At 45.0% G+C, this 26,678-nt stretch overlaps 1 protein-coding gene across 3 annotated transcripts in view; it reads left to right on the top strand.

Annotated features, from left to right (window-relative positions):
• The window catches only part of LOC129815843 (lysine-specific demethylase phf2-like), a 278,038-nt gene that overhangs the window by 28,308 nt on the left and 223,052 nt on the right, over positions 1–26,678 (top strand). For 2 of the 3 annotated variants that reach the window (XM_055870000.1, XM_055870001.1), the window contains exons 4-6: positions 11,204–11,364; positions 19,881–20,022; positions 26,131–26,317. In XM_055870000.1, the coding sequence (XP_055725975.1) occupies positions 11,204–11,364; positions 19,881–20,022; positions 26,131–26,317 (490 nt within the window). The other variant, XM_055870003.1, reaches the window with a different exon arrangement.

Here is a 26,678-nt window from a genome sequence, read left to right as displayed (position 1 = left end):
GTTCATAAGGACAGTGTAGCTAGCTAACATACCGGTCCATACTGCTGTAATGATATGCTATGTGGTTCATAAGGACAGCGTAGCTAGCTAACATACCGGTCCATACTGCTGTAATGATATGCTATGTGGTTCATAAGGACAGTGTAGCTAACATACCGGTCCATACTGCTGTAATGATATGCTATGTGGTTCATAAGGACAGTGTAGCTAACATACCGGTCCATACTGCTGTAATGATATGCTATGTGGTTCATAAGGACAGTGTAGCTAGCTAACCTACCGGTCCATACTGCTGTAATGATATGCTATGTGGTTCATAAGGACAGTGTAGCTAGCTAACATACCGGTCCATACTGCTGTAATGATATGCTATGTGGTTCATAAGGACAGTGTAGCTAACATACCGGTCCATACTGCTGTGATGATATGCTATGTGGTTCATAAGGACAGTGTAGCTAACATACCGGTCCATACTGCTGTAATGATATGCTATGTGGTTCATAAGGACAGTGTAGCTAACATACCGGTCCATACTGCTGTAATGATATGCTATGTGGTTCATAAGGACAGTGTAGCTAACATACCGGTCCATACTGCTGTAATGATATGCTATGTGGTTCATAAGGACAGCGTAGCTAACATACCGGTCCATACTGCTGTAATGATATGCTATGTGGTTCATAAGGACAGTGTAGCTAACTAACATACCGGTCCATACTGCTGTAATGATATGCTATGTGGTTCATAAGGACAGTGTAGCTAGCTAACATACCGGTCCATACTGCTGTAATGATATGCTATGTGGTTCATAAGGGCAGCGTAGCTAGCTAACATACCGGTCCATACTGCTGTAATGATATGCTATGTGGTTCATAAGGGCAGCGTAGCTAGCTAACATACCGGTCCATACTGCTGTAATGATATGCTATGTGGTTCATAAGGGCAGTGTAGCTAGCTAACATACCGGTACATACTGCTGTAATGATATGCTATGTGGTTCATAAGGACAGTGTAGCTAACATACCGGTCCATACTGCTGTAATGATATGCTATGTGGTTCATAAGGACAGTGTAGCTAACATACCGGTCCATACTGCTGTAATGATATGCTATGTGGTTCATAAGGACAGTGTAGCTAACATACCGGTCCATACTGCTGTAATGATATGCTATGTGGTTCATAAGGACAGTGTAGCTAACATACCGGTCCATACTGCTGTAATGATATGCTATGTGGTTCGTAAGGACAGCGTAGCTAGCATACCGGTCCATACTGCTGTAATGATATGCTATGTGGTTCATAAGGACAGTGTAGCTAACATACCGGTCCATACTGCTGTAATGATATGCTATGTGGTTCATAAGGACAGCGTAGCTAACATACCGGTCCATACTGCTGTAATGATATGCTATGTGGTTCATAAGGACAGTGTAGCTAACATACCGGTCCATACTGCTGTAATGATATGCTATGTGGTTCATAAGGACAGTGTAGCTAACATACCGGTACATACTGCTGTAATGATATGCTATGTGGTTCATAAGGACAGTGTAGCTAACATACCGGTCCATACTGCTGTGATGATATGCTATGTGGTTCATAAGGACAGTGTAGCTAGCTAACATACCGGTCCATACTGCTGTAATGATATGCTATGTGGTTCATAAGGACAGTGTAGCTAACATACCGGTACATACTGCTGTAATGATATGCTATGTGGTTCATAAGGACAGTGTAGCTAGTTAACATACCGGTCCATACTGCTGTAATGATATGCTATGTGGTTCATAAGGACAGTGTAGCTAGTTAACATACCGGTCCATACTGCTGTAATGATATGCTATGTGGTTCATAAGGACAGTGTAGCTAGCTAACATACCGGTACATACTGCTGTAATGATATGCTATGTGGTTCATAAGGACAGTGTAGCTAACTAACATACCGGTACATACTGCTGTAATGATATGCTATGTGGTTCATAAGGACAGTGTAGCTAACATACCGGTCCATACTGCTGTAATGATATGCTATGTGGTTCATAAGGACAGTGTAGCTAACATACCGGTCCATACTGCTGTAATGATATGCTATGTGGTTCATAAGGACAGTGTAGCTAACATACCGGTCCATACTGCTGTAATGATATGCTATGTGGTTCATAAGGACAGTGTAGCTAGCTAACATACCGGTCCATACTGCTGTAATGATATGCTATGTGGTTCATAAGGACAGTGTAGCTAACATACCGGTCCATACTGCTGTAATGTTATGCTATGTGGTTCATAAGGACAGTGTAGCTAACATACCGGTCCATACTGCTGTAATGATATGCTATGTGGTTCATAAGGACAGTGTAGCTAACATACCGGTCCATACTGCTGTAATGATATGCTATGTGGTTCATAAGGACAGTGTAGCTAGCTAACATACCGGTCCATACTGCTGTAATGATATGCTATGTGGTTCATAAGGACAGTGTAGCTAGCTAACATACCGGTCCATACTGCTGTAATGATATGCTATGTGGTTCGTAAGGACAGTGTAGCTAACATACCGGTCCATACTGCTGTAATGATATGCTATGTGGTTCGTAAGGACAGTGTAGCTAACATACCGGTACATACTGCTGTAATGATATGCTATGTGGTTCGTAAGGACAGTGTAGCTAACATACCGGTCCATACTGCTGTAATGATATGCTATGTGGTTCATAAGGACAGTGTAGCTAACATACCGGTCCATACTGCTGTAATGATATGCTATGTGGTTCATAAGGACAGTGTAGCTAACATACCGGTCCATACTGCTGTAATGATATGCTATGTGGTTCATAAGGACAGTGTAGCTAGCTAACATACCGGTCCATACTGCTGTAATGATATGCTATGTGGTTCATAAGGACAGTGTAGCTAACATACCGGTCCATACTGCTGTGATGATATGCTATGTGGTTCATATGGACAGTGTAGCTAGCTAACATACCGGTCCATACTGCTGTAATGATATGCTATGTGGTTCATAAGGACAGTGTAGCTAGCTAACATACCGGTCCATACTGCTGTAATGATATGTTATGTGGTTCATAAGGACAGTGTAGCTAACTAACATACCGGTCCATACTGCTGTAATGATATGCTATGTGGTTCATAAGGACAGTGTAGCTAGCTAACATACCGGTCCATCCTGCTGTAATGATATGCTATGTGGTTCATAAGGGCAGCGTAGCTAGCTAACATACCGGTCCATACTGCTGTAATGATATGCTATGTGGTTCATAAGGACAGTGTAGCTAGCTAACATACCGGTCCATCCTGCTGTAATGATATGCTATGTGGTTCATAAGGGCAGCGTAGCTAGCTAACATACCGGTCCATACTGCTGTAATGATATGTTATGTGGTTCATAAGGACAGTGTAGCTAGCTAACATACCGGTCCATCCTGCTGTAATGATATGCTATGTGGTTCATAAGGGCAGCGTAGCTAGCTAACATACCGGTCCATACTGCTGTAATGATATGCTATGTGGTTCATAAGGACAGTGTAGCTAACATACCGGTCCATACTGCTGTAATGATATGCTATGTGGTTCATAAGGACAGTGTAGCTAGCTAACATACCAGTACATACTGCTGTAATGATATGCTATGTGGTTCATAAGGACAGTGTAGCTAACATACCGGTCCACACTGCTGTAATGATATGCTATGTGGTTCATAAGGACAGTGTAGCTAACATACCGGTCCATACTGCTGTAATGATATGCTATGTGGTTCATAAGGACAGTGTAGCTAACATACCGGTCCATACTGCTGTAATGATATGCTATGTGGTTCATAAGGACAGTGTAGCTAGCTAACATACCAGTACATACTGCTGTAATGATATGCTATGTGGTTCATAAGGACAGTGTAGCTAACATACCGGTCCACACTGCTGTAATGATATGCTATGTGGTTCATAAGGACAGTGTAGCTAACATACCGGTCCATACTGCTGTAATGATATGCTATGTGGTTCGTAAGGACAGTGTAGCTAACATACCGGTCCATACTGCTGTAATGATATGCTATGTGGTTCATAAGGACAGTGTAGCTAGCTAACATACCGGTCCATACTGCTGTAATGATATGCTATGTGGTTCATAAGGACAGTGTAGCTAACATACCGGTCCATACTGCTGTAATGATATGCTATGTGGTTCATAAGGACAGTGTAGCTAGCTAACATACCGGTCCATACTGCTGTAATGATATGCTATGTGGTTCATAAGGACAGTGTAGCTAACATACCGGTCCATACTGCTGTAATGATATGCTATGTGGTTCATAAGGACAGTGTAGCTAGCTAACATACCGGTCCATACTGCTGTAATGATATGCTATGTGGTTCATAAGGACAGTGTAGCTAGCTAACATACCGGTCCATACTGCTGTAATGATATGCTATGTGGTTCATAAGGACAGTGTAGCTAACATACCGGTCCATACTGCTGTAATGATATGCTATGTGGTTCATAAGGACAGTGTAGCTAACATACCGGTCCATACTGCTGTAATGATATGCTATGTGGTTCGTAAGGACAGTGTAGCTAACATACCGGTCCATACTGCTGTAATGATATGCTATGTGGTTCATAAGGACAGTGTAGCTAGCTAACATACCGGTCCATACTGCTGTAATGATATGCTATGTGGTTCATAAGGACAGTGTAGCTAACATACCGGTACATACTGCTGTAATGATATGTTATGTGGTTCATAAGGACAGTGTAGCTAACATACCGGTACATACTGCTGTAATGATATGTTATGTGGTTCATAAGGACAGTGTAGCTAACATACCGGTCCATACTGCTGTAATGATATGCTATGTGGTTCATAAGGACAGTGTAGCTAACATACCGGTCCATACTGCTGTAATGATATGCTATGTGGTTCATAAGGACAGTGTAGCTAACATACCGGTCCATACTGCTGTAATGATATGCTATGTGGTTCATAAGGACAGTGTAGCTAACATACCGGTACATACTGCTGTAATGATATGCTATGTGGCGCGTAAGGACAGCGTAGCTAACAAATTGTCACCCAACATAACGTATAACAAAGACTCCAGCCACCATAGTCATATACTGTACTTTTTTTCCACATGGCAAGTCTGGAACCAACATTACCCTGAACAGCTCTACCCCCAAGCCATAAGACTGCTAAGTAGATAGTTAGTTAGTTAGTTAGTTAAATAGTTACTTAAATGGTTACTTAAATGGTTAGTTAAATGGTTAGTTAAATGGTTAGTTAAATGGTTAGTTAAATGGTTAGTTAACTGGTTAGTTAACTGGTTAGTTAACTGGTTAGTTAACTGGTTAGTTAAATGGTTCGTTAACTGGTTAGTCAAATGGTTAGTCAAATGGTTGGTTGGTCAAATGGTTAGTTAACTGGTTAGTTAACTGGTTAGTTAACTGGTTAGTTAACTGGTTAGTCAAATGGTTAGTTAAATAGTTAGTTAACTGGTTAGTTAACTGGTTAGTTAACTGGTTAGTTAACTGGTTAGTTAACTGGTTAGTTAACTGGTTAGTTAACTGGTTAGTTAACTGGTCAGTCAAATGGTTAGTTAACTGGTTAGTTAAATGGTTAGTTAAATGGTTAGTTAAATGGTTAGTTAAATGGTTAGTTAAATGGTTAAATAGTTAGTTAACTGGTTAGTCAAATGGTTAGTCAAATGGTTAGTCAAATGGTTAGTCAAATGGTTAGTCAAATAGTTAACTGGTTAGTTAACTGGTTAGTTAAATGGTTAAATAGTTAGTTAACTGGTTAGTCAAATGGTTAGTCAATGGTTAGTCAAATGGTTAGTCAAATGGTTAGTCAAATGGTTAGTCAAATGGTTTTTTATTTATTTATTTATTTATTTAACCTTTATTTAACCAGGTAGGCAAATTGAGAACACGTTCTCATTTACAATTGCGACCTGGCCAAGATAAAGCAAAGCAGTTCGACACATACAACAACACATAGTTACACATGGAGTAAAAACAAACATATAGTCAATAATACAGTGAAAAAGATAAAAAAAATAAGTCTATATACAATGTGAGCAAGTGAGGTGAGATAAGGGAGGTGAAGGCAAACAGATATATGTATAAATAAATAAAAATATAAAAAGGCCATGGTTAGTCAAATGGTTAGTCAAATAGTTAGTTAAATAGTTAGTTAACTAGTTAGTAACTAGTTAGTCAAATGGTTAGTAAAATGGTTAGTCAAATGGTTAGTTAAATAGTTAGTTAAATAGTTAGTTAAATAGTTAGTTAAATAGTTAGTTAACTGGTTCGTTAACTGGTTCGTTAACTGGTTCGTTAACTGGTTCGTTAACTGGTTCGTTAACTGGTTCGTTAACTGGTTCGTTAACTGGTTAGTTAAATGGTTAGTTAAATAGTTAACCAAATAACTACCCCGACTATCTGCATAGATTTATTTTGACTCATCGCGTACACTGCTGCTACTGTTCTCTATCTGTTACTTTATCACTACCTATATCTACATCAATTACCTCGTACCCCTGCACATCCACTCAGTACTGGTACCCCGTGTATATAGCCATGTTATTACCTCGTACCCCTGCATATCAACTCAGTACTGGTACCCCGTGTATATAGCCATGTTATTACCTCGTACCCCTGCATATCCACTCAGTACTGGTACCCCCTGCACATCCACTCAGTACTGGTACCCCCTGCATATCCACTCGGTACTGGTACCCCGTGTATATCAACTCAGTACTGGTACCCCCTGCATATCCACTCGGTACTGGTACCCCCTGCACATCCACTCAGTACTGGTACCCCCTGCATATCCACTCAGTACTGGTACCCCCTGCATATCCACTCAGTACTGGTACCCCCTGCATATCCACTCAGTACTGGTACCCCCTGCATATCCACTCAGTACTGGTACCCCCTGCATATCCACTCAGTACTGGTACCACCTGCATATCCACTCAGTACTGGTCCCCGTGTATATAGCCATGTTATTACCTCGTACCCCTGCATATCCACTCAGTACTGGTACCACCTGCATATCCACTCAGTACTGGTCCCCGTGTATATAGCCATGTTATTACCTCGTACCCCTGCATATCCACTCAGTACTGGTACCCCCTGCATATCCACTCAGTACTGGTACCCCCTGCATATCCACTCAGTACTGGTACCACCTGCATATCCACTCAGTACTGGTCCCCGTGTATATAGCCATGTTATTACCTCGTACCCCTGCATATCCACTCAGTACTGGTACCCCCTGCATATCCACTCAGTACTGGTACCACCTGCATATCCACTCAGTACTGGTCCCCGTGTATATAGCCATGTTATTACCTCGTACCCCTGCATATCAACTCAGTACTGGTACCCCCTGCATATCAACTCAGTACTGGTACCCCCTGCATATCAACTCAGTACTGGTACCCCCTGCTTATCAACTAAGTACTGGTACCCCCTGCGCATCCACTCAGTACTGGTCACCCCGCTCCTCCGCTCTCTCCACTGGCTTCCAGTTGAAGCTCGCATCCGCTACAAGACCATGGTGCTTGCCTACGGAGCTGTGAGGGGAACGGCACCTCCGTACCTTCAGGCTCTGATCAGGCCCTACACCCAAACAAGGGCACTGCGTTCATCCACCTCTGGCCTGCTCGCCTCCCTACCACTGAGGAAGTACAGTTCCCGCTCAGCCCAGTCAAAACTGTTCGCTGCTCTGGCCCCCCAATGGTGGAACAAACTCCCTCACGACGCCAGGACAGCGGAGTCAATCACCACCTTCCGGAGACACCTGAAACCCCACCTCTTCAAGGAATACCTAGGATAGGATAAAGTAATCCTTCTAACCCCCCCCCCCCCCTTAAAAGATTTAGATGCACTATTGTAAAGTGGTTGTTCCACTGGATGTCATAAGGTGAATGCACCAATTTGTAAGTCGCTCTGGATAAGAGCGTCTGCTAAATGACTTAAATGTAATGTAAATGTAAATGTACCCCCTGCACATCCACTCTGTACTGGTACCCCCTGCATATCCACTCTGTACTGGTACCCCCTGCATATCCACTCAGTACTGGTACCCCCTGCATATCAACTCGGTACTGGTACCCCCTGCATATCCACTCTGTACTGGTACCCCCTGCACATCCACTCTGTACTGGTACCCCCTGCATATCCACTCAGTACTGGTACCCCCTGCATATCCACTCGGTACTGGTACCCCCTGCATATCCACTCTGTACTGGTACCACCTGCATATCCACTCAGTACTGGTACCACCTGCATATCAACTCGGTACTGGTACCCCCTGCATATCAACTCGGTACTGGTACCCCCTGCATATCCACTCTGTACTGGTACCACCTGCATATCCACTCAGTACTGGTACCACCTGCATATCAACTCGGTACTGGTACCCCCTGCATATCCACTCTGTACTGGTACCCCCTGCACATCCACTCTGTACTGGTACCCCCTGCATATCCACTCAGTACTGGTACCCCCTGCATATCAACTCGGTACTGGTACCCCCTGCATATCCACTCTGTACTGGTACCACCTGCATATCCACTCAGTACTGGTACCACCTGCATATCAACTCGGTACTGGTACCCCCTGCATATCAACTCGGTACTGGTACCCCCTGCATATCCACTCTGTACTGGTACCACCTGCATATCCACTCAGTACTGGTACCACCTGCATATCCACTCAGTACTGGTACCCCCTGCACATCCACTCTGTACTGGTACCCCCTGCATATCCACTCAGTACTGGTACCCCCTGCATATCAACTCAGTACTGGTACCCCCTGCATATCCACTCAGTACTGGTACCCCCTGCATATCAACTCGGTACTGGTACCCCCTGCATATCCACTCAGTACTGGTACCACCTGCATATCCACTCAGTACTGGTACCACCTGCATATCCACTCAGTACTGGTACCCCCTGCATATCCACTCAGTACTGGTACCCCCTGCATATCCACTCAGTACTGGTACCCCCTGCATATCCACTCAGTACTGGTACCCCCTGCATATCCACTCAGTACTGGTACCCCCTGCATATCCACTCAGTACTGGTACCCCCTGCATATCCACTTAGTACTGGTACCCCCTGCATATCCACTCTGTACTGGTACTCCCTGCATATCCACTCAGTACTGGTACCCCGTGTACATCCACTCAGTACTGGTACCCCCTGCATATCCACTCGGTACTGGTACCCCCTGTATATCAACTTAGTACTGGTACCCCCTGCATATCCACTCAGTACTGGTACCCCCTGCATATCCACTCTGTACTGGTACCCCCTGCATATCAACTCAGTACTGGTACCCCCTGCATATCAACTCAGTACTGGTACCCCCTGCATATCCACTCTGTACTGGTACCCCCTGCATATCCACTCTGTACTGGTACCCCCTGCATATCAACTCAGTACTGGTACCCCCTGCATATCAACTCAGTACTAGTACCCCCTGCATATCCACTCTGTACTGGTACCACCTGCATATCCACTCAGTACTGGTACCCCCTGCATATCAACTCAGTACTGGTACCCCCTGCATATCCACTCTGTACTGGTACCCCGTGTATATAGCCATGTTATTGTTACTTATTGTTTTTATTTTTACGTGTTATTACTTTTCTATTGTTTCTCTATTTTCTCTCTTTATTGTTTGGAACGCCCCGTAAATAAGCATTTCACTGTTAGTCTACACCTGTTGTTAGGAAGGGCCCGTAAATAAGCATTTCACTGTTAGTCTACACCTGTTGTTAGGAAGGGCCCGTAACTAAGCATTTCACTGTTAGTCTACACCTGTTGTTAGGAAGGGCCCGTAACTAAGCATTTCACTGTTAGTCTACACCTGTTGTTAGGAAGGGCCCGTAACTAAGCATTTCACTGTTAGTCTACACCTGTTGTTGGGAAGGGCCCGTAACTAAGCATTTCACTGTTAGTCTACACCTGTTGTTAGGAAGGGCCCGTAACTAAGCATTTCACTGTTAGTCTACACCTGTTGTTAGGAAGGGCCCGTAACTAAGCATTTCACTGTTAGTCTACACCTGTTGTTAGGAAGGGCCCGTAACTAAGCATTTCACTGTTAGTCTACACCTGTTGTTAGGAAGGGCCCGTAACTAAGCATTTCACTGTTAGTCTACACCTGATGTTGGGAAGGGCCCGTATCTAAGCATTTCACTGTTAGTCTACACCTGATGTTGGGAAGGGCCCGTAACTAAGCATTTCACTGTTAGTCTACACCTGATGTTGGGAAGGGCCCGTAACTAAGCATTTCACTGTTAGTCTACACCTGTTGTTAGGAAGGGCCCGTAACTAAGCATTTCACTGTTAGTCTACACCTGTTGTTAGGAAGGGCCCGTAACTAAGCATTTCACTGTTAGTCTACACCTGATGTTGGGAAGGGCCCGTAACTAAGCATTTCACTGTTAGTCTACACCTGATGTTGGGAAGGGCCCGTATCTAAGCATTTCACTGTTAGTCTACACCTGTTGTTAGGAAGGGCCCGTAACTAAGCATTTCACTGTTAGTCTACACCTGTTGTTAGGAAGGGCCCGTAACTAAGCATTTCACTGTTAGTCTACACCTGTTGTTAGGAAGGGCCCGTAACTAAGCATTTCACTGTTAGTCTACACCTGTTGTTAGGAAGGGCCCGTAACTAAGCATTTCACTGTTAGTCTACACCTGTTGTTAGGAAGGGCCCGTAACTAAGCATTTCACTGTTAGTCTACACCTGTTGTTAGGAAGGGCCCGTAACTAAGCATTTCACTGTTAGTCTACACCGTTAGTTTTTTATTAAGCATGTGACGAATACAATTTGATGTGATTTGACTGTTATGTCCTCAGCTCTGAGGACTAGGGGTATGAATACTTTCTGAAGGCTCTGTAATGTAATCTATGTCCTCAGCTCTGAGGACTAGGGGTATGAATACTTTCTGAAGGCTCTGTAATGTAATCTATGTCCTCAGCTCTGAGGACTAGGGGTATGAATACTTTCTGAAGGCTCTGTAATGTAATCTATGTCCTCAGCTCTGAGGACTAGGGGTATGAATACTTTCTGAAGGCTCTGTAATGTAATCTATGTCCTCAGCTCTGAGGACTAGGGGTATGAATACTTTCTGAAGGCTCTGTAATGTAATCTATGTCTTACAGCTCTGAGGACGTTGTGGTGAAGCTGAACGGCAGTCAGCTGACGATGGACTACCTGGAGGAGGTTGGTTTTAACGAGCCGATCCTGGTTCTGAAGAAGGACGGTCTGGGGATGTCCATGCCCGCTCCTACCTTCTACATCAATGATGTGGAGAACCATGTTGGTACGTATAGTCCTGTCTCTGTCTACTGCTCTAACAGCTTTAGTAATACTGGGGATGTCCACGTCTCCTACCTTCTTCATCAGTGATGTGGAGAACCATGTTGGTACGTATAGTCCTGTCTCTGTCTACTGCTCTAACAGCTTTAGTAATACTGGGGATGTCCACGTCTCCTACCTTCTTCATCAGTGATGTGGAGAACCATGTTGGTACGTATAGTCCTGTCTCTGTCTACTGCTCTAACAGCTTTAGTAATACTGGGGATGTCCACGTCTCCTACCTTCTTCATCAGTGATGTGGAGAACCATGTTGGTACGTATAGTCCTGTCTCTGTCTACTGCTCTAACAGCTTTAGTAATACTGGGGATGTCCACGTCTCCTACCTTCTACATCAGTGATGTGGAGAACCATGTTGGTACGTATAGTCCTGTCTCTGTCTACTGCTCTAACAGCTTTAGTAATACTGGGGATGTCCATGCCCGCTCCTACCTTCTATATCAATGATGTGGAGAACTACAGTGAGCTCCAAGAGTATTGGGACACGTTAAGTTGTTTTGTCTCTGTACTCCTGCACTTTGGATTTGAAATGATACAATGACTATGAGGTCAAAGTGCAGACTGTCAGCTTTAATTTGAGAGTATTTTCATCCATATCGGGTGAACCGTTTAGAAATTACAGCACTTTTTGTACATTGTCCCCAAAAGTATTGGGATAAATTCACTTACACTATATAGTGCTTTCGGAAAGTATTCAGACCTCTTCCCCTTTCCCACAGTTTGTTACGTTACAGCCTTATTCTAAAATTGATTAAATAAAATGTTTTTCTCATCATTCTGCACACAATACCCCATAATGACAAAGCGAAAACAGGTTTTTATAAATTTCTGAAAATTTATTAAAAAACAACAGAAGTACATTATTTACATAAGTATTCAGATCCTTTGCTATGAGACTGTTAATTGAGCTCAGGTGCTTCCTGTTTCCATTGATCATCCTTGAGATGTTTCTAGAACTTGATTGGAGTCCACCTGTGGTGAATTTCCACTAGTGGAAAGCCTTCCCAGAAGATTGGAGGCTGTTATAGCAGCAATGTTCCAACATCTAGTGGAAAGCCTTCCCAGAAGAGTGGAGGCTGTTATAGCAGCAATGTTCCAACATCTAGTGGAAAGCCTTCCCAGAAGATTGGAGGCTGTTATAGCAGCAATGTTCCAACATCTAGTGGAAAGCCTTCCCAGAAGAGTGGAGGCTGTTATAGCAGCAATGTTCCATCATCTAGTGGAAAGCCTTCCCAGAAGAGTGGGGGCTGTTATAGCAGCAATGTTCCAACATCTAGTGGAAAGCCTTCCCAGAAGAGTGGAGGCTGTTATAGCAGCAATGTTCCAACATCTAGTGGAAGGCCTTCCCAGAAGAGTGGAGGCTGTTATAGCAGCAATGTTCCAACATCTAGTGGAAAGCCTTCCCAGAAGAGTGGAGGCTGTTATAGCAGCAATGTTCCAACATCTAGTGGAAAGCCTTCCCAGAAGAGTGGAGGCTGTTATAGCAGCAATGTTCCAACATCTAGTGGAAAGCCTTCCCAGAAGAGTGGAGGCTGTTATAGCAGCAATGTTCCAGCATCTAGTGGAAAACCTTCCCAGAAGAGTGGAGGCTGTTATAGCAGCAATGTTCCAACATCTAGTGGAAAGCCTTCCCAGAAGAGTGGAGGCTGTTATAGCAGCAATGTTCCAACATCTAGTGGAATGCCTTCCCTGAAGAGTGGAGGCTGTAATAGCAGCAATGTTCCAACATCTAGTGGAAAGCCTTCCCAGAAGAGTGGAGGCTGTTATAGCAGCAATGTTCCAATGTTCCTCATGGTTAGAGTGTAGGGGGGGGGGGGGGGGGGGGAGTGGTTAGAGTGTAGGGGGGGGTAGCCTAGTGGTTAGAGTGTAGGGGGGGTAGCCTCGTGGTTAGAGTGTAGGGGGGGGTAGCCTCGTGGTTAGAGTGTGTGGGGGGGTTGGGGGGGTAGCCTAGTGGTTAGAGTGTGGGGGGGGGGTAGCCTAGTGGTTAGAGTGTAGGGGGGGGGGGGGGGGGGGGGTGGGTAGCCTAGTGGTTAGAGTGTAGGGGGGGGGGGGTAGCCTAGTGGTTAGAGTGTAGGGGGGGGGGGGTAGCCTAGTGGTTAGAGTGTAGGGGGGGGGGTAGCCTAGTGGTTAGAGTGTAGGGGGGGTAGCCTAGTGGTTAGAGTGTAGGGGGGGGTAGCCTAGTGGTTAGAGTGTAGGGGGGGTAGCCTAGTGGTTAGAGTGTAGGGGGGGGGTAGCCTAGTGGTTAGAGTGTAGTGGCTGCAGGTAGCCTAGAGGTTAGAGTGTAGGGGGGGGGGGGGGGCAGGTAGCCTAGTGGTTAGAGTGTAGGGGGGGGCAGGTAGCCTAGAGGTTAGAGTGTAGGGGGGGGGGGGGGGGCAGGTAGCCTAGTGGTTAGAGTGTAGGGGGGGGTAGCCTAGTGGTTAGAGTGTAGTGGCTGCAGGTAGCCTAGAGGTTAGAGTGTAGGGGGGGGGGGGGCAGGTAGCCTAGTGGTTAGAGTGTAGGGGGGGGCAGGTAGCCTAGAGGTTAGAGTGTAGGGGGGGGGGGGGGGCAGGTAGCCTAGTGGTTAGAGTGTAGGGGGGGGGGCAGGTAGCCTAGTGGTTAGAGTGTAGGGGGGGCGGCAGGTAGCCTAGTGGTTAGAGTGTAGAGGGGAGGCAGGTAGCCTAGTGGTTAGAGTGTAGGGGCAGTAGGTAACCTAGTGGTTAGAGGGTTGGGGGGGTAGGTAACCTAGTGGTCAGAGTGTAGGGGCAGTAGGTAACCTAGAGGTTATAGCGTTGGGCCAGTAACTGAAAGGTTGCTGAATCGATTCCCCGAGCTGACAAGGTAAAAATCTGTCGTTCTGCCCCTGAACAAGGCAGCTAACCCGCTGTTCCCCGGTAGGCCGTCATTGTAAAATAAGAATTTGTTTTTAACTGACTTGCCTAGTTAAATAAAGGATACATCATACACCCAAGACATTTATATCATACCACCAAGACATGCTAACCTCTCACCATTACAATAACAGGGGAGGTTAGCATTTTATATCATACCCCCAAGACATGCTAACCTCTCACCATTACAATAACAGGGGAGGTTAGCATTTTATATCATACCCCCAAGACATGCTAACCTCTCACCATTACAATAACAGGGGAGGTTAGCATTTTATATCATACCCCCAAGACATGCTAACCTCTCACCATTACAATGACAGGGGAGGTTAGCATTTTATATCATACCCCCAAGACATGCTAACCTCTCACCATTACAATAACAGGGGAGGTTAGCATTTTATATCATACCACCAAGACATGCTAACCTCTCACCATTACAATGACAGGGGAGGTTTTATATCATACCCCCAAGACATGCTAACCTCTCACCATTACCATAACAGGGGAGGTTAGCATTTTATATCATAACCCCAAGACATGCTAACCTCTCACCATTACAATGACAGGGGAGGTTAGCATTTTATATCATACCCCCAAGACATACTAACCTCTCACCATTACAATAACAGGGGAGGTTAGCATTTTATATCATACCCCCAAGACATGCTAACCTCTCACCATTACAATAACAGGGGAGGTTAGCATTTTATATCATACCCCCAAGACATGCTAACCTCTCACCATTACAATAACAGGGGAGGTTAGCATTTTATATCATACCCCCAAGACATGCTAACCTCTCACCATTACAATAACAGGGGAGTTTAGCATTTTATATCATACCCCCAAGACATGCTAACCTCTCACCATTATAATAACAGTGGAGGTTAGCATTTTATATCATACCCCCAAGACATGCTAACCTCTCACCATTACAATAACAGGGGAGGTTAGCATTTTATATCATACCCCCAAGACATGCTAACCTCTCACCATTACAATAACAGGGGAGGTTAGCATTTTATATCATACCCCCAAGACATGCTAACCTCTCACCATTACAATAACAGTGGAGGTTAGCATTTTATATCATAACCCCAAGACATGCTAACCTCTCACCATTACAATAACAGGGGAGTTTAGCATTTTATATCCTACCCCAAGACATGCTAACCTCTCACCATTACAATAACAGGGGAGGTTAGCATACCCCCAAGACATACTAACCTCTCACCATAACAATAACAGGGGAGGTTAGCATTTCATAGCATACCCCCAAGACATGCTAACCTCTCACCATTACAATAACAGGGGAGGTTAGCATTTTATATCATACCCCCAAGACATGCTAACCTCTCACCATTACAATGACAGGGGAGGTTAGCATTTTATATCATACCCCCAAGACATGCTAACCTCTCACCATTACAAATACAGGGGAGGTTAGCATTTTATATCATACCCCCAAGACATGCTAACCTCTCACCATTACAATAACAGGGGAGGTTAGCATTTTATATCATACCACCAAGACATGCTAACCTCTCACCATTACAATAACAGGGGAGGTTAGCATTTTATATCATACCCCCAAGACATGCTAACCTCTCACCATTACAATAACAGGGGAGGTTAGCATTTTATATCATACCCCCAAGACATGCTAACCTCTCACCATTACAATAACAGGGGAGGTTAGCATTTTATATCATACCCCCAAGACATGCTAACCTCTCACCATTACAATGACAGGGGAGGTTAGCATTTTATATCATACCCCCAAGACATGCTAACCTCTCACCATTACAATAACAGGGGAGGTTAGCATTTTATATCATACCACCAAGACATGCTAACCTCTCACCATTACAATGACAGGGGAGGTTTTATATCATACCCCCAAGACATGCTAACCTCTCACCATTACCATAACAGGGGAGGTTAGCATTTTATATCATAACCCCAAGACATGCTAACCTCTCACCATTACAATGACAGGGGAGGTTAGCATTTTATATCATACCCCCAAGACATACTAACCTCTCACCATTACAATAACAGGGGAGGTTAGCATTTTATATCATACCCCCAAGACATGCTAACCTCTCACCATTACAATAACAGGGGAGTTTAGCATTTTATATCATACCCCCAAGACATGCTAACCTCTCACCATTACAATGACAGGGGAGGTTAGCATTTTATATCATACCCCCAAGACATGCTAACCTCTCACCATTACAATAACAGGGGAGGTTAGCATTTTATATCATACCACCAAGACATGCTAACCTCTCACCATTACAATGACAGGGGAGGTTTTATATCATACCCCCAAGACATGCTAACCTCTCACCATTACCATAACAGGGGAGGTTAGCATTTTATATCATAACCCCAAGACATGCTAACCTCTCACCATTACAATGACAGTGGAGGTTAGCATTTTATATCATACCCCCAAGACATGCTAACCTCTCACCATTACAATAACAGGGGAGGTTAGCATTTTATATCATACCCCCAAGACATGCTAACCTCTCACCATTACAATAACAGGGGAGGTTAGCATTTTATATCATACCCCCAAGACATGCTAACCTCTCACCATTACAATAACAGTGGAGGTTAGCATTTTATATCATAACCCCAAGACATGCTAACCTCTCACCATTACAATAACAGGGGAGTTTAGCATTTTATATCCTACCCCAAGACATGCTAACCTCTCACCATTACAATAACAGGGGAGGTTAGCATACCCCCAAGACATACTAACCTCTCACCATAACAATAACAGGGGAGGTTAGCATTTCATAGCATACCCCCAAGACATGCTAACCTCTCACCATTACAATAACAGGGGAGGTTAGCATTTTATATCATACCCCCAAGACATGCTAACCTCTCACCATTACAATGACAGGGGAGGTTAGCATTTTATATCATACCCCCAAGACATGCTAACCTCTCACCATTACAAATACAGGGGAGGTTAGCATTTTATATCATACCCCCAAGACATGCTAACCTCTCACCATTACAATAACAGGGGAGGTTAGCATTTTATATCATACCACCAAGACATGCTAACCTCTCACCATTACAATGACAGGGGAGGTTTTATATCATACCCCCAAGACATGCTAACCTCTCACCATTACAATGACAGGGGATGTTAGCATTTTATATCATAACCCCAAGACATGCTAACCTCTCACCATTACAATGACAGGGGAGGTTAGCATTTTATATCATACCCCCAAGACATGCTAACCTCTCACCATTACAATAACAGGGGAGGTTAGCATTTTATATCATACCCCCAAGACATGCTAACCTCTCACCATTACAATAACAGGGGAGGTTAGCATTTTATATCATACCCCCAAGACATGCTAACCTCTCACCATTACAATGACAGGGGAGGTTAGCATTTTATATCATACCCCCAAGACATGCTAACCTCTCACCGTTACAAATACAGGGGAGGTTAGCATTTTATATCATACCCCCAAGACATGCTAACCTCTCACCATTACAATAACAGGGGAGGTTAGCATTTTATATCATACCACCAAGACATGCTAACCTCTCACCATTACAATGACAGGGGAGGTTTTATATCATACCCCCAAGACATGCTAACCTCTCACCATTACAATGACAGGGGAGGTTAGCATTTTATATCATAACCCCAAGACATGCTAACCTCTCACCATTACAATGACAGGGGAGGTTAGCATTTTATATCATACCCCCAAGACATGCTAACCTTTCACCATTACAATAACAGGGGAGGTTAGCATTTTATATCATACCCCCAAGACATGCTAACCTCTCACCATTACAATAACAGGGGAGGTTAGCATTTTATATCATACCCCCAAGACATGCTAACCTCTCACCATTACAATGACAGGGGAGGTTAGCATTTTATATCATACCCCCAAGACATGCTAACCTCTCACCATTACAATAACAGGGGAGGTTAGCATTTTATATCATACCACCAAGACATGCTAACCACTCACCATTACAATGACAGGGGAGATTTTATATCATACCCCCAAGACATGCTAACCTCTCACCATTACCATAACAGGGGAGGTTCGCATTTTATATCATAACCCCAAGACATGCTAACCTCTCACCATTACAATGACAGGGGAGGTTAGCATTTTATATCATACCCCCAAGACATGCTAACCTCTCACCATTACAATAACAGGGGAGGTTAGCATTTTATATCATACCCCCAAGACATGCTAACCTCTCACCATTACAATAACAGGGGAGGTTAGCATTTTATATCATACCACCAAGACATGCTAACCTCTCACCATTACAATGACAGGGGAGGTTAGCATTTTATATCATACCCCCAAGACATGCTAACCTCTCACCATTACAATAACAGAGGAGGTTAGCATTTTATATCATACCCCCAAGACATGCTAACCTCTCACCATTACAATAACAGGGGAGGTTAGCATTTTATATCATAACCCCAAGACATGCTAACCTCTCACCATTACAATAACAGGGGAGGTTAGCATTTTATATCATATCCCCAAGACATGCTAACCTCTCACCATTATAATAACAGGGGAGGTTAGCATTTTATTTCATACCCCCAAGACATGCTAACCTCTCACCATTACAATGACATTGGCGTTTAGCTTTTTGTGGGGGGGGGGGGGGGGGGGGGTGTATGATATTTATGCCTCTAACTTTCTCACTAATCATTATTCACGATTCATTTAGTTCATGTCAGTCTCTGTCTGTAACACTTTTAATATTGTTTTTGATCTCAAGAGATTCTTTCTCATCTATTGTGTTATATAGTATATTTCAAATGTTTTGTATTATGAACTAGTTCATTTTGTTTCACTTGATATTTAATTTCACTCAGTATGTTTTAATCCGTCATATTTCAGTCATAAAGTAAATGTTTTTCAGCAGTGTTATATGTATAACTACGCTGTACTCTTCGGATCCACAAGAGGGAGCTGTTACCTGCTGTTTAGAGCGAGAGCCTGACACACACTGCACCAGTTCTGCCACAGATAATGAGATATTTCACCAGATGTATAAATGTGAAGCATCTGCTTGTCGTTTCCACTCACTACCAAATATGGTAGTGAGAGAAAGCCCAGTGGCCGGCGGTGGGAGAAGAAGGAAGGAGATGGGATTTATGTTGACATTCTGCACATTTTTCTCGTCGATTTAAACATTTGATCTGAATCAAATTTTTCTGTTCCCAAAACTAGAATCTGTAATGAACAGATATGACTAAGTTTAGTAGACTTTGCCAATTTGCCAAAGTTTTAAAAAATGGCTTTGTTTAGAAGGAGTGCATAGTCGATTTTAGTTATTGCACACACACACTTCACAGAGGAAGCATTCCCTAAAGGAAATGCAGAAGCATGCCAGAATGAGGCAATAGGATCTCACTAGCTCGTACTTTGCTCCGCCCACCTCCCTTGCTTCATCTGCCCACTATGACTCCTGTTTTAAAACGGAATTCATAATGAATCTTCTGCGTATTTAAATGTTGTTATTAACCCCTTTGTGCCGAATGTGTTGCAGGTCCAGACGTAGGTGTGGATGTGATAGATGTGACCAAGCAGAAAGACACTAAAATGAAGCTGAAGGATTTTGTAGATTACTACTACAGCACCAGCAGGAAGACGGTGTTAAACGTTATCAACCTCGAGTTCTCTGACACACGGTAAACACAGCTTTGGTCTAATTCACCTACATTTTTATCATCAGCATGTTAATGATACTTTAATTATGTACTATTTCATTTTATTTATTTTTTTCAATTATTTATTTAACCTCTATTTAACCAAATTAGTCTTGTTGAGATAAAAATCGAATTTCAAGATAGATCTAAAACGTGATTTATTTTTGTTGAACGCTACCTATCTATCCCAGTACCTACCTGTCTGTCTGTCCCAGTACCTACCTGTCTGTCTGTCCCAGTAGCTAACTGTCTGTCTATCCAAGTAGCTACCTATCCATCCCAATAGCTACCTGTCTGTCTGTCCCAGTAGCTACCTGTCTGTCTGTCCCAGTAGCTAACTGTCTGTCTATCCCAGTAGCTACCTATCCATCCCAGTAGCTACCTGTCTGTCTGTCCCAGTAGCTACCTGTCTGTCTGTCCCAGTAGCTACCTGTCTGTCTGTCCCAGTAGCTAACTGTCTGTCCCAGTAGCTAACTGTCTGTCCCAGTAGCTAACTGTCTGTCTGTCCCAGTAGCTAACTGTCTATCCCAGTAGCTAACTGTCTGTCTGTCCCAGTAGCTAACTGTCTGTCTGTCCCAGTAGCTAACTGTCTGTCTGTCCCAGTAGCTAACTGTCTGTCTGTCCCAGTAGCTAACTGTCTGTCCCAGTAGCTAACTGTCTATCCCAGTAGCTACCTGTCTATCCCAGTAGCCAACTGTCTGTCTGTCCCAGTAGCTAACTGTCTGTCTGTCCCAGTAGCTAACTGTCTGTCTGTCCCAGTAGCTAACTGTCTGTCTGTCCCAGTAGCTAACTGTCTGTCTGTCCCAGTAGCTAACTGTCTGTCCCAGTAGCTAACTGTCTGTCCCAGTAGCTAACTGTCTATCCCAGTAGCTAACTGTCTGTCTGTCCCAGTAGCTAACTGTCTGTCTGTCCCAGTAGCTAACTGTCTGTCTGTCCCAGTAGCTAACTGTCTGTCTGTCCCAGTAGCTAACTGTCTGTCTGTCCCAGTAGCTAACTGTCTGTCCCAGTAGCCAACTGTCTGTCTGTCCCAGTAGCTAACTGTCTGTCTGTCCCAGTAGCTAACTGTCTGTCTGTCCCAGTAGCTAACTGTCTGTCTGTCCCAGTAGCTAACTGTCTGTCTGTCCCAGTAGCTAACTGTCTGTCTGTCCCAGTAGCTAACTGTCTGTCCCAGTAGCTAACTGTCTATCCCAGTAGCTACCTGTCTATCCCAGTAGCCAACTGTCTGTCTGTCCCAGTAGCTAACTGTCTGTCTGTCCCAGTAGCTAACTGTCTGTCTGTCCCAGTAGCTAACTGTCTGTCTGTCCCAGTAGCTAACTGTCTGTCTGTCCCAGTAGCTAACTGTCTGTCCCAGTAGCTAACTGTCTATCCCAGTAGCTACCTGTCTATCCCAGTAGCTAACTGTCTGTCTGTCCCAGTAGCTAACTGTCTGTCTGTCCCAGTAGCTAACTGTCTGTCTGTCCCAGTAGCTAACTGTCTGTCTGTCCCAGTAGCTAACTGTCTGTCTGTCCCAGTAGCTAACTGTCTGTCCCAGTAGCTGACTGTCTATCCCAGTAGCTAACTGTCTGTCTGTCCCAGTAGCTAACTGTCTGTCTGTCCCAGTAGCTAACTGTCTGTCTGTCCCAGTAGCTAACTGTCTGTCCCAGTAGCTGACTGTCTGTCCCAGTAGCTAACTGACTGTCTGTCCCAGTAGCTAACTGACTGTCTATCCCAGTAGCTAACTGTCTGTCTGTCCCAGTAGCTGACTGTCTATCCCAGTAGCTAACTGTCTTGTCTCAGTAGCTAACTGTCTGTCTCAGTAGCTAACTGTCTGTCTATCCCAGTAGCTAACTGTCTGTCTATCCCAGTAGCTAACTGTCTGTCTATCCCAGTAGCTAACTGTCTGTCTATCCCAGTAGCTAACTGTCTGTCTATCCCAGTAGCTAACTGTCTGTCTATCCCAGTAGCTAACTGTCTGTCTATCCCAGTAGCTAACTGTCTGTCTATCCCAGTAGCTAACTGTCTGTCTATCCCAGTAGCTACCTATCTATCCCAGTAGCTACCTGTCTGTCTGTCCCAGTAGCTAACTGTCTGTCTATCCCAGTAGTTACCTATCCATCCCAATAGCTACCTGTCTGTCTGTCCCAGTAGCTACCTGTATGTCTGTCCCAGTAGCTAACTGTCTGTCTATCCCAGTAGCTACCTATCCATCCCAGTAGCTACCTGTCTGTCTGTCCCAGTAGCTACCTGTCTGTCTGTCCCAGTAGCTACCTGTCTGTCTGTCCCAGTAGCTAACTGTCTGTCTGTCCCAGTAGCTAACTGTCTGTCTGTCCCAGTAGCTACCTGTCTATCCCAGTAGCTAACTGTCTGTCTGTCCCAGTAGCTAACTGTCTGTCTGTCCCAGTAGCTAACTGTCTGTCTGTCCCAGTAGCTAACTGTCTGTCCCAGTAGCTAACTGTCTGTCCCAGTAGCTAACTGTCTGTCTATCCCAGTAGCTAACTGTCTATCCCAGTAGCTACCTGTCTATCCCAGTAGCTAACTGTCTGTCTGTCCCAGTAGCTAACTGTCTGTCTGTCCCAGTAGCTAACTGTCTGTCTGTCCCAGTAGCTAACTGTCTGTCTGTCCCAGTAGCTAACTGTCTGTCCCAGTAGCTAACTGTCTGTCCCAGTAGCTACCTGTCTGTCTGTCCCAGTAGCTAACTGTCTGTCTGTCCCAGTAGCTAACTGACTGTCTATCCCAGTAGCTAACTGTCTGTCCCAGTAGCTAACTGTCTGTCCCAGTAGCTAACTGTCTGTCCCAGTAGCTAACTGTCTGTCCCAGTAGCTAACTGTCTATCCCAGTAGCTAACTGTCTGTCCCAGTAGCTAACTGTCTGTCCCAGTAGCTAACTGTCTGTCCCAGTAGCTAACTGTCTGTCCCAGTAGCTAACTGTCTATCCCAGTAGCTACCTGTCCTTCCCAGTAGCTAACTGTCTGTCTGTCCCAGTAGCTAACTGTCTGTCTGTCCCAGTAGCTAACTGTCTGTCTGTCCCAGTAGCTAACTGTCTGTCTGTCCCAGTAGCTAACTGTCTGTCTGTCCCAGTAGCTAACTGTCTATCCCAGTAGCTAACTGTCTGTCTGTCCCAGTAGCTAACTGTCTGTCTATCCCAGTAGCTACCTATCTATCCCAGTAGCTAACTGTCTGTCTGTCCCAGTAGCTACCTGTCTGTCTGTCCCAGTAGCTAACTGTCTGTCCCAGTAGCTAACTGTCTATCCCAGTAGCTAACTGTCTATCCCAGTAGCTACCTGTCTATCCCAGTAGCTAACTGTCTGTCTGTCCCAGTAGCTAACTGTCTGTCTGTCCCAGTAGCTAACTGTCTGTCTATCCCAGTAGCTACCTGTCTGTCCCAGTAGCTACCTGTCTGTCCCAGTAGCTACCTGTCTGTCTGTCCCAGTAGCTACCTGTCTGTCCCAGTAGCTACCTGTCTGTCTGTCCCAGTAGCTACCTGTCTGTCTATCCCAGTAGCTACCTGTCTGTCTGTCTGTCCCAGTAGCTACCTGTCTGTCTGTCCCAGTAGCTAACTGTCTGTCTGTCCCAGTAGCTAACTGTCTATCCCAGTAGCTAACTGTCTGTCCCAGTAGCCAACTGTCTGTCTATCCCAGTAGCTAACTGTCTGTCTATCCCAGTAGCTAACTGTCTCTGTCCCAGTAGCTACCTGTCTGTCTGTCCCAGTAGCTAACTGTCTGTCTATCCCAGTAGCTAACTGTCTGTCTATCCCAGTAGCTAACTGTCTGTCTGTCCCAGTAGCTAACTGTCTGTCTGTCCCAGTAGCTAACTGTCTGTCTGTCCCAGTAGCTAACTGTCTGTCTGTCCCAGTAGCTAACTGTCTGTCTATCCCAGTAGTTAAGTGTCTGTCTATTCCAGTAGCTAACTGTCTGTCTATCCCAGTAGCTAACTGTCTGTCTATCCCAGTAGCTACCTGTCTGTCTGTCCCAGTAGCTACCTGTATGTCTGTCCCAGTAGCTACCTATCCATCCCAGTAGCTACCTGTCTGTCTGTCCCAGTAGCTACCTGTCTGTCCCAGTAGCTACCTGTCTATCCCAGTAGCTACCTGTCTGTCTGTCCCAGTAGCTAACTGTCTGTCTATCCCAGTAGCTAACTGTCTGTCTGTCCCAGTAGCTACCTGTCTATCCCAGTAGCTACCTGTCTGTCTGTCCCAGTAGCTAACTGTCTGTCTATCCCAGTAGCTAACTGTCTGTCCCAGTAGCTAACTGTCTATCCCAGTAGCTACCTGTCTGTCCCAGTAGCTACCTGTCTGTCCCAGTAGCTACCTGTCTGTCCCAGTAGCTGACTGTCTGTCCCAGTAGCTGACTGTCTGTCCCAGTAGCTGACTGTCTGTCCCAGTAGCTAACTGTCTGTCCCAGTAGCTACCTGTCTGTCCCAGTAGCTAACTGTCTGTCTGTCCCAGTAGCTAACTGTCTGTCTGTCCCAGTAGCTAACTGTCTATCCCAGTAGCCAACTGTCTGTCTGTCCCAGTAGCTAACTGTCTGTCTGTCCCAGTAGCTAACTGTCTGTCTGTCCCAGTAGCTACCTGTCTATCCCAGTAGCCAACTGTCTGTCTGTCCCAGTAGCTAACTGTCTGTCTGTCCCAGTAGCTAACTGTCTATCCCAGTAGCTAACTGTCTGTCTGTCCCAGTAGCTAACTGTCTGTCTGTCCCAGTAGCTAACTGTCTGTCCCAGTAGCTAACTGTCTGTCTGTCCCAGTAGCTAACTGTCTGTCTGTCCCAGTAGCTAACTGTCTGTCTGTCCCAGTAGCTAACTGTCTATCCCAGTAGCCAACTGTCTGTCTGTCCCAGTAGCTAACTGTCTGTCTGTCCCAGTAGCTAACTGTCTGTCCCAGTAGCTAACTGTCTGTCTACCCCAGTAGCTAACTGTCTGTGTACCCCAGTAGCTAACTGTCTGTGTACCCCAGTAGCTAACTGTCTGTGTACCCCAGTAGCTAACTGTCTGTCTGTCCCAGTAGCTAACTGTCTGTCTGTCCCAGTAGCTAACTGTCTGTCTGTCCCAGTAGCTAACTGTCTGTCTGTCCCAGTAGCTAACTGTATGTCTGTCCCAGTAGCTAACTGTCTGTCTGTCCCAGTAGCTAGCTGTCTGTCTGTCCCAGTAGCTAACTGTCTGTCCCAGTAGCTAACTGTCTGTCTATCCCAGTAGCTAACTGTCTGTCTATCCCAGTAGCTAACTGTCTGTCTGTCCCAGTAGCTAACTGTCTGTCTACCCCAGTAGCTAACTGTCTGTCTGTCCCAGTAGCTAACTGTCTGTCTACCCCAGTAGCTAACTGTATGTCTGTCCCAGTAGCTAACTGTCTGTCTGTCCCAGTAGCTAGCTGTCTTTCCCATTTAACTGTCTATGATTATATTGTAGTCTTGGGAATGGACAGTATAGTGGAGAGCCCTCAGATCTATTTATATAATATCATGTTTCTAACATTACATGACATGGTTGTTTTGTTCTCTCTCTCTCCACTCTCTCTCTCTCTCTCTCTCTCTCTCTCTCTCTCTCTCTCTCTCTCTCTCTCTCCACTCTCTGTCTCTCTCTCTCTCTCTCTCCACTCTCTGTCTCTCTCCTTTCTCTGTCTCTCTCTCTGTTTCTCTCCTTTCTCTGTCTCTCTCTCTGTTTCTCTCTCTGTTTCTCTCTCTGTTTCTCTCTCTGTTTCTCTCTCTCTCCACTCTCTGTCTCTCTGTTTCTCTGTCTCTCTTTCTGTTTCTCTCTCTGTTTCTCTCTATGTTTCTCTCTCTCCACTCTCTGTCTCTCTCTCCCTCCACTCTCTCTGTCTCTCTCTCTCTCCACTCTCTCTCTCTCTCTCCACTCTCTCTCTCTCTCCTTTCTCTCTCTCCTTTCTCTCTCTCCTTTCTCTGTCTCTCTCTCTGTTTCTCTCTCTGTTTCTCTCTCTCTCCACTCTCTGTCTCTCTCTCTCCACTCTCTGTCTCTCTCTCTCTCCCTCCACTCTCTCTGTCTCTCTCTCTCTCTCCCTCCACTCTCTCTGTCTCTCTCTCTCTCTCTCTCTCTCCACTCTCTGTCTCTTTCTCTGTCTCTGTCTCCTCTTTCTCTCCCTCTCTCCCTCTCACACCTCTCTCAGGATGGACAGTATAGTGGAGAGCCCTCAGATTGTGCGGAGGCTGTCGTGGGTAGAGAACTACTGGCCAGACGATGCTCTCCTGGGGAAACCTAAAGTCACTAAGTACTGTCTGATCGGTGTTAAAGACAGCTACACCGACTTCCACATCGAGTGTGGAGGGGCCTCCGTCTGGTACCACGTACTCAAGGTATGACACGCTTAATGACCTTATTGATCCAGGTCGATTGATCAAGACAATATGTCTGTACAGCCAGTATGCAACGTACAGTAAGACGAACAAGGAGGAGTCTTTAGGCACTGTTATAATGATGAACTAAAATACTCCCTTTTCCCTATGTAGTGCACTACTTTAGACCAGGGCCCTATTCCCTATATAGTGCACTACTTTAGACCAGTGCCCTATTCCCTATATAGTGCACTACTTTAGACCAGGGCCCTATTCCCTATGTAGTGCACTACTTTAGACCAGGGCCCTATTCCCTATATAGTGCACTACTTTAGACCAGGGCCTATTCCTATATAGTGCACTACTTTAGACCAGGGCCTAT

This window comes from Salvelinus fontinalis, chromosome 18 (genome assembly GCF_029448725.1).
Source record: "Salvelinus fontinalis isolate EN_2023a chromosome 18, ASM2944872v1, whole genome shotgun sequence".
NCBI lineage: Eukaryota > Metazoa > Chordata > Actinopteri > Salmoniformes > Salmonidae > Salvelinus > Salvelinus fontinalis.
Note: the sequence above shows the minus strand (reverse complement) of the source record. Positions and strands in the feature narration are given on the sequence as shown.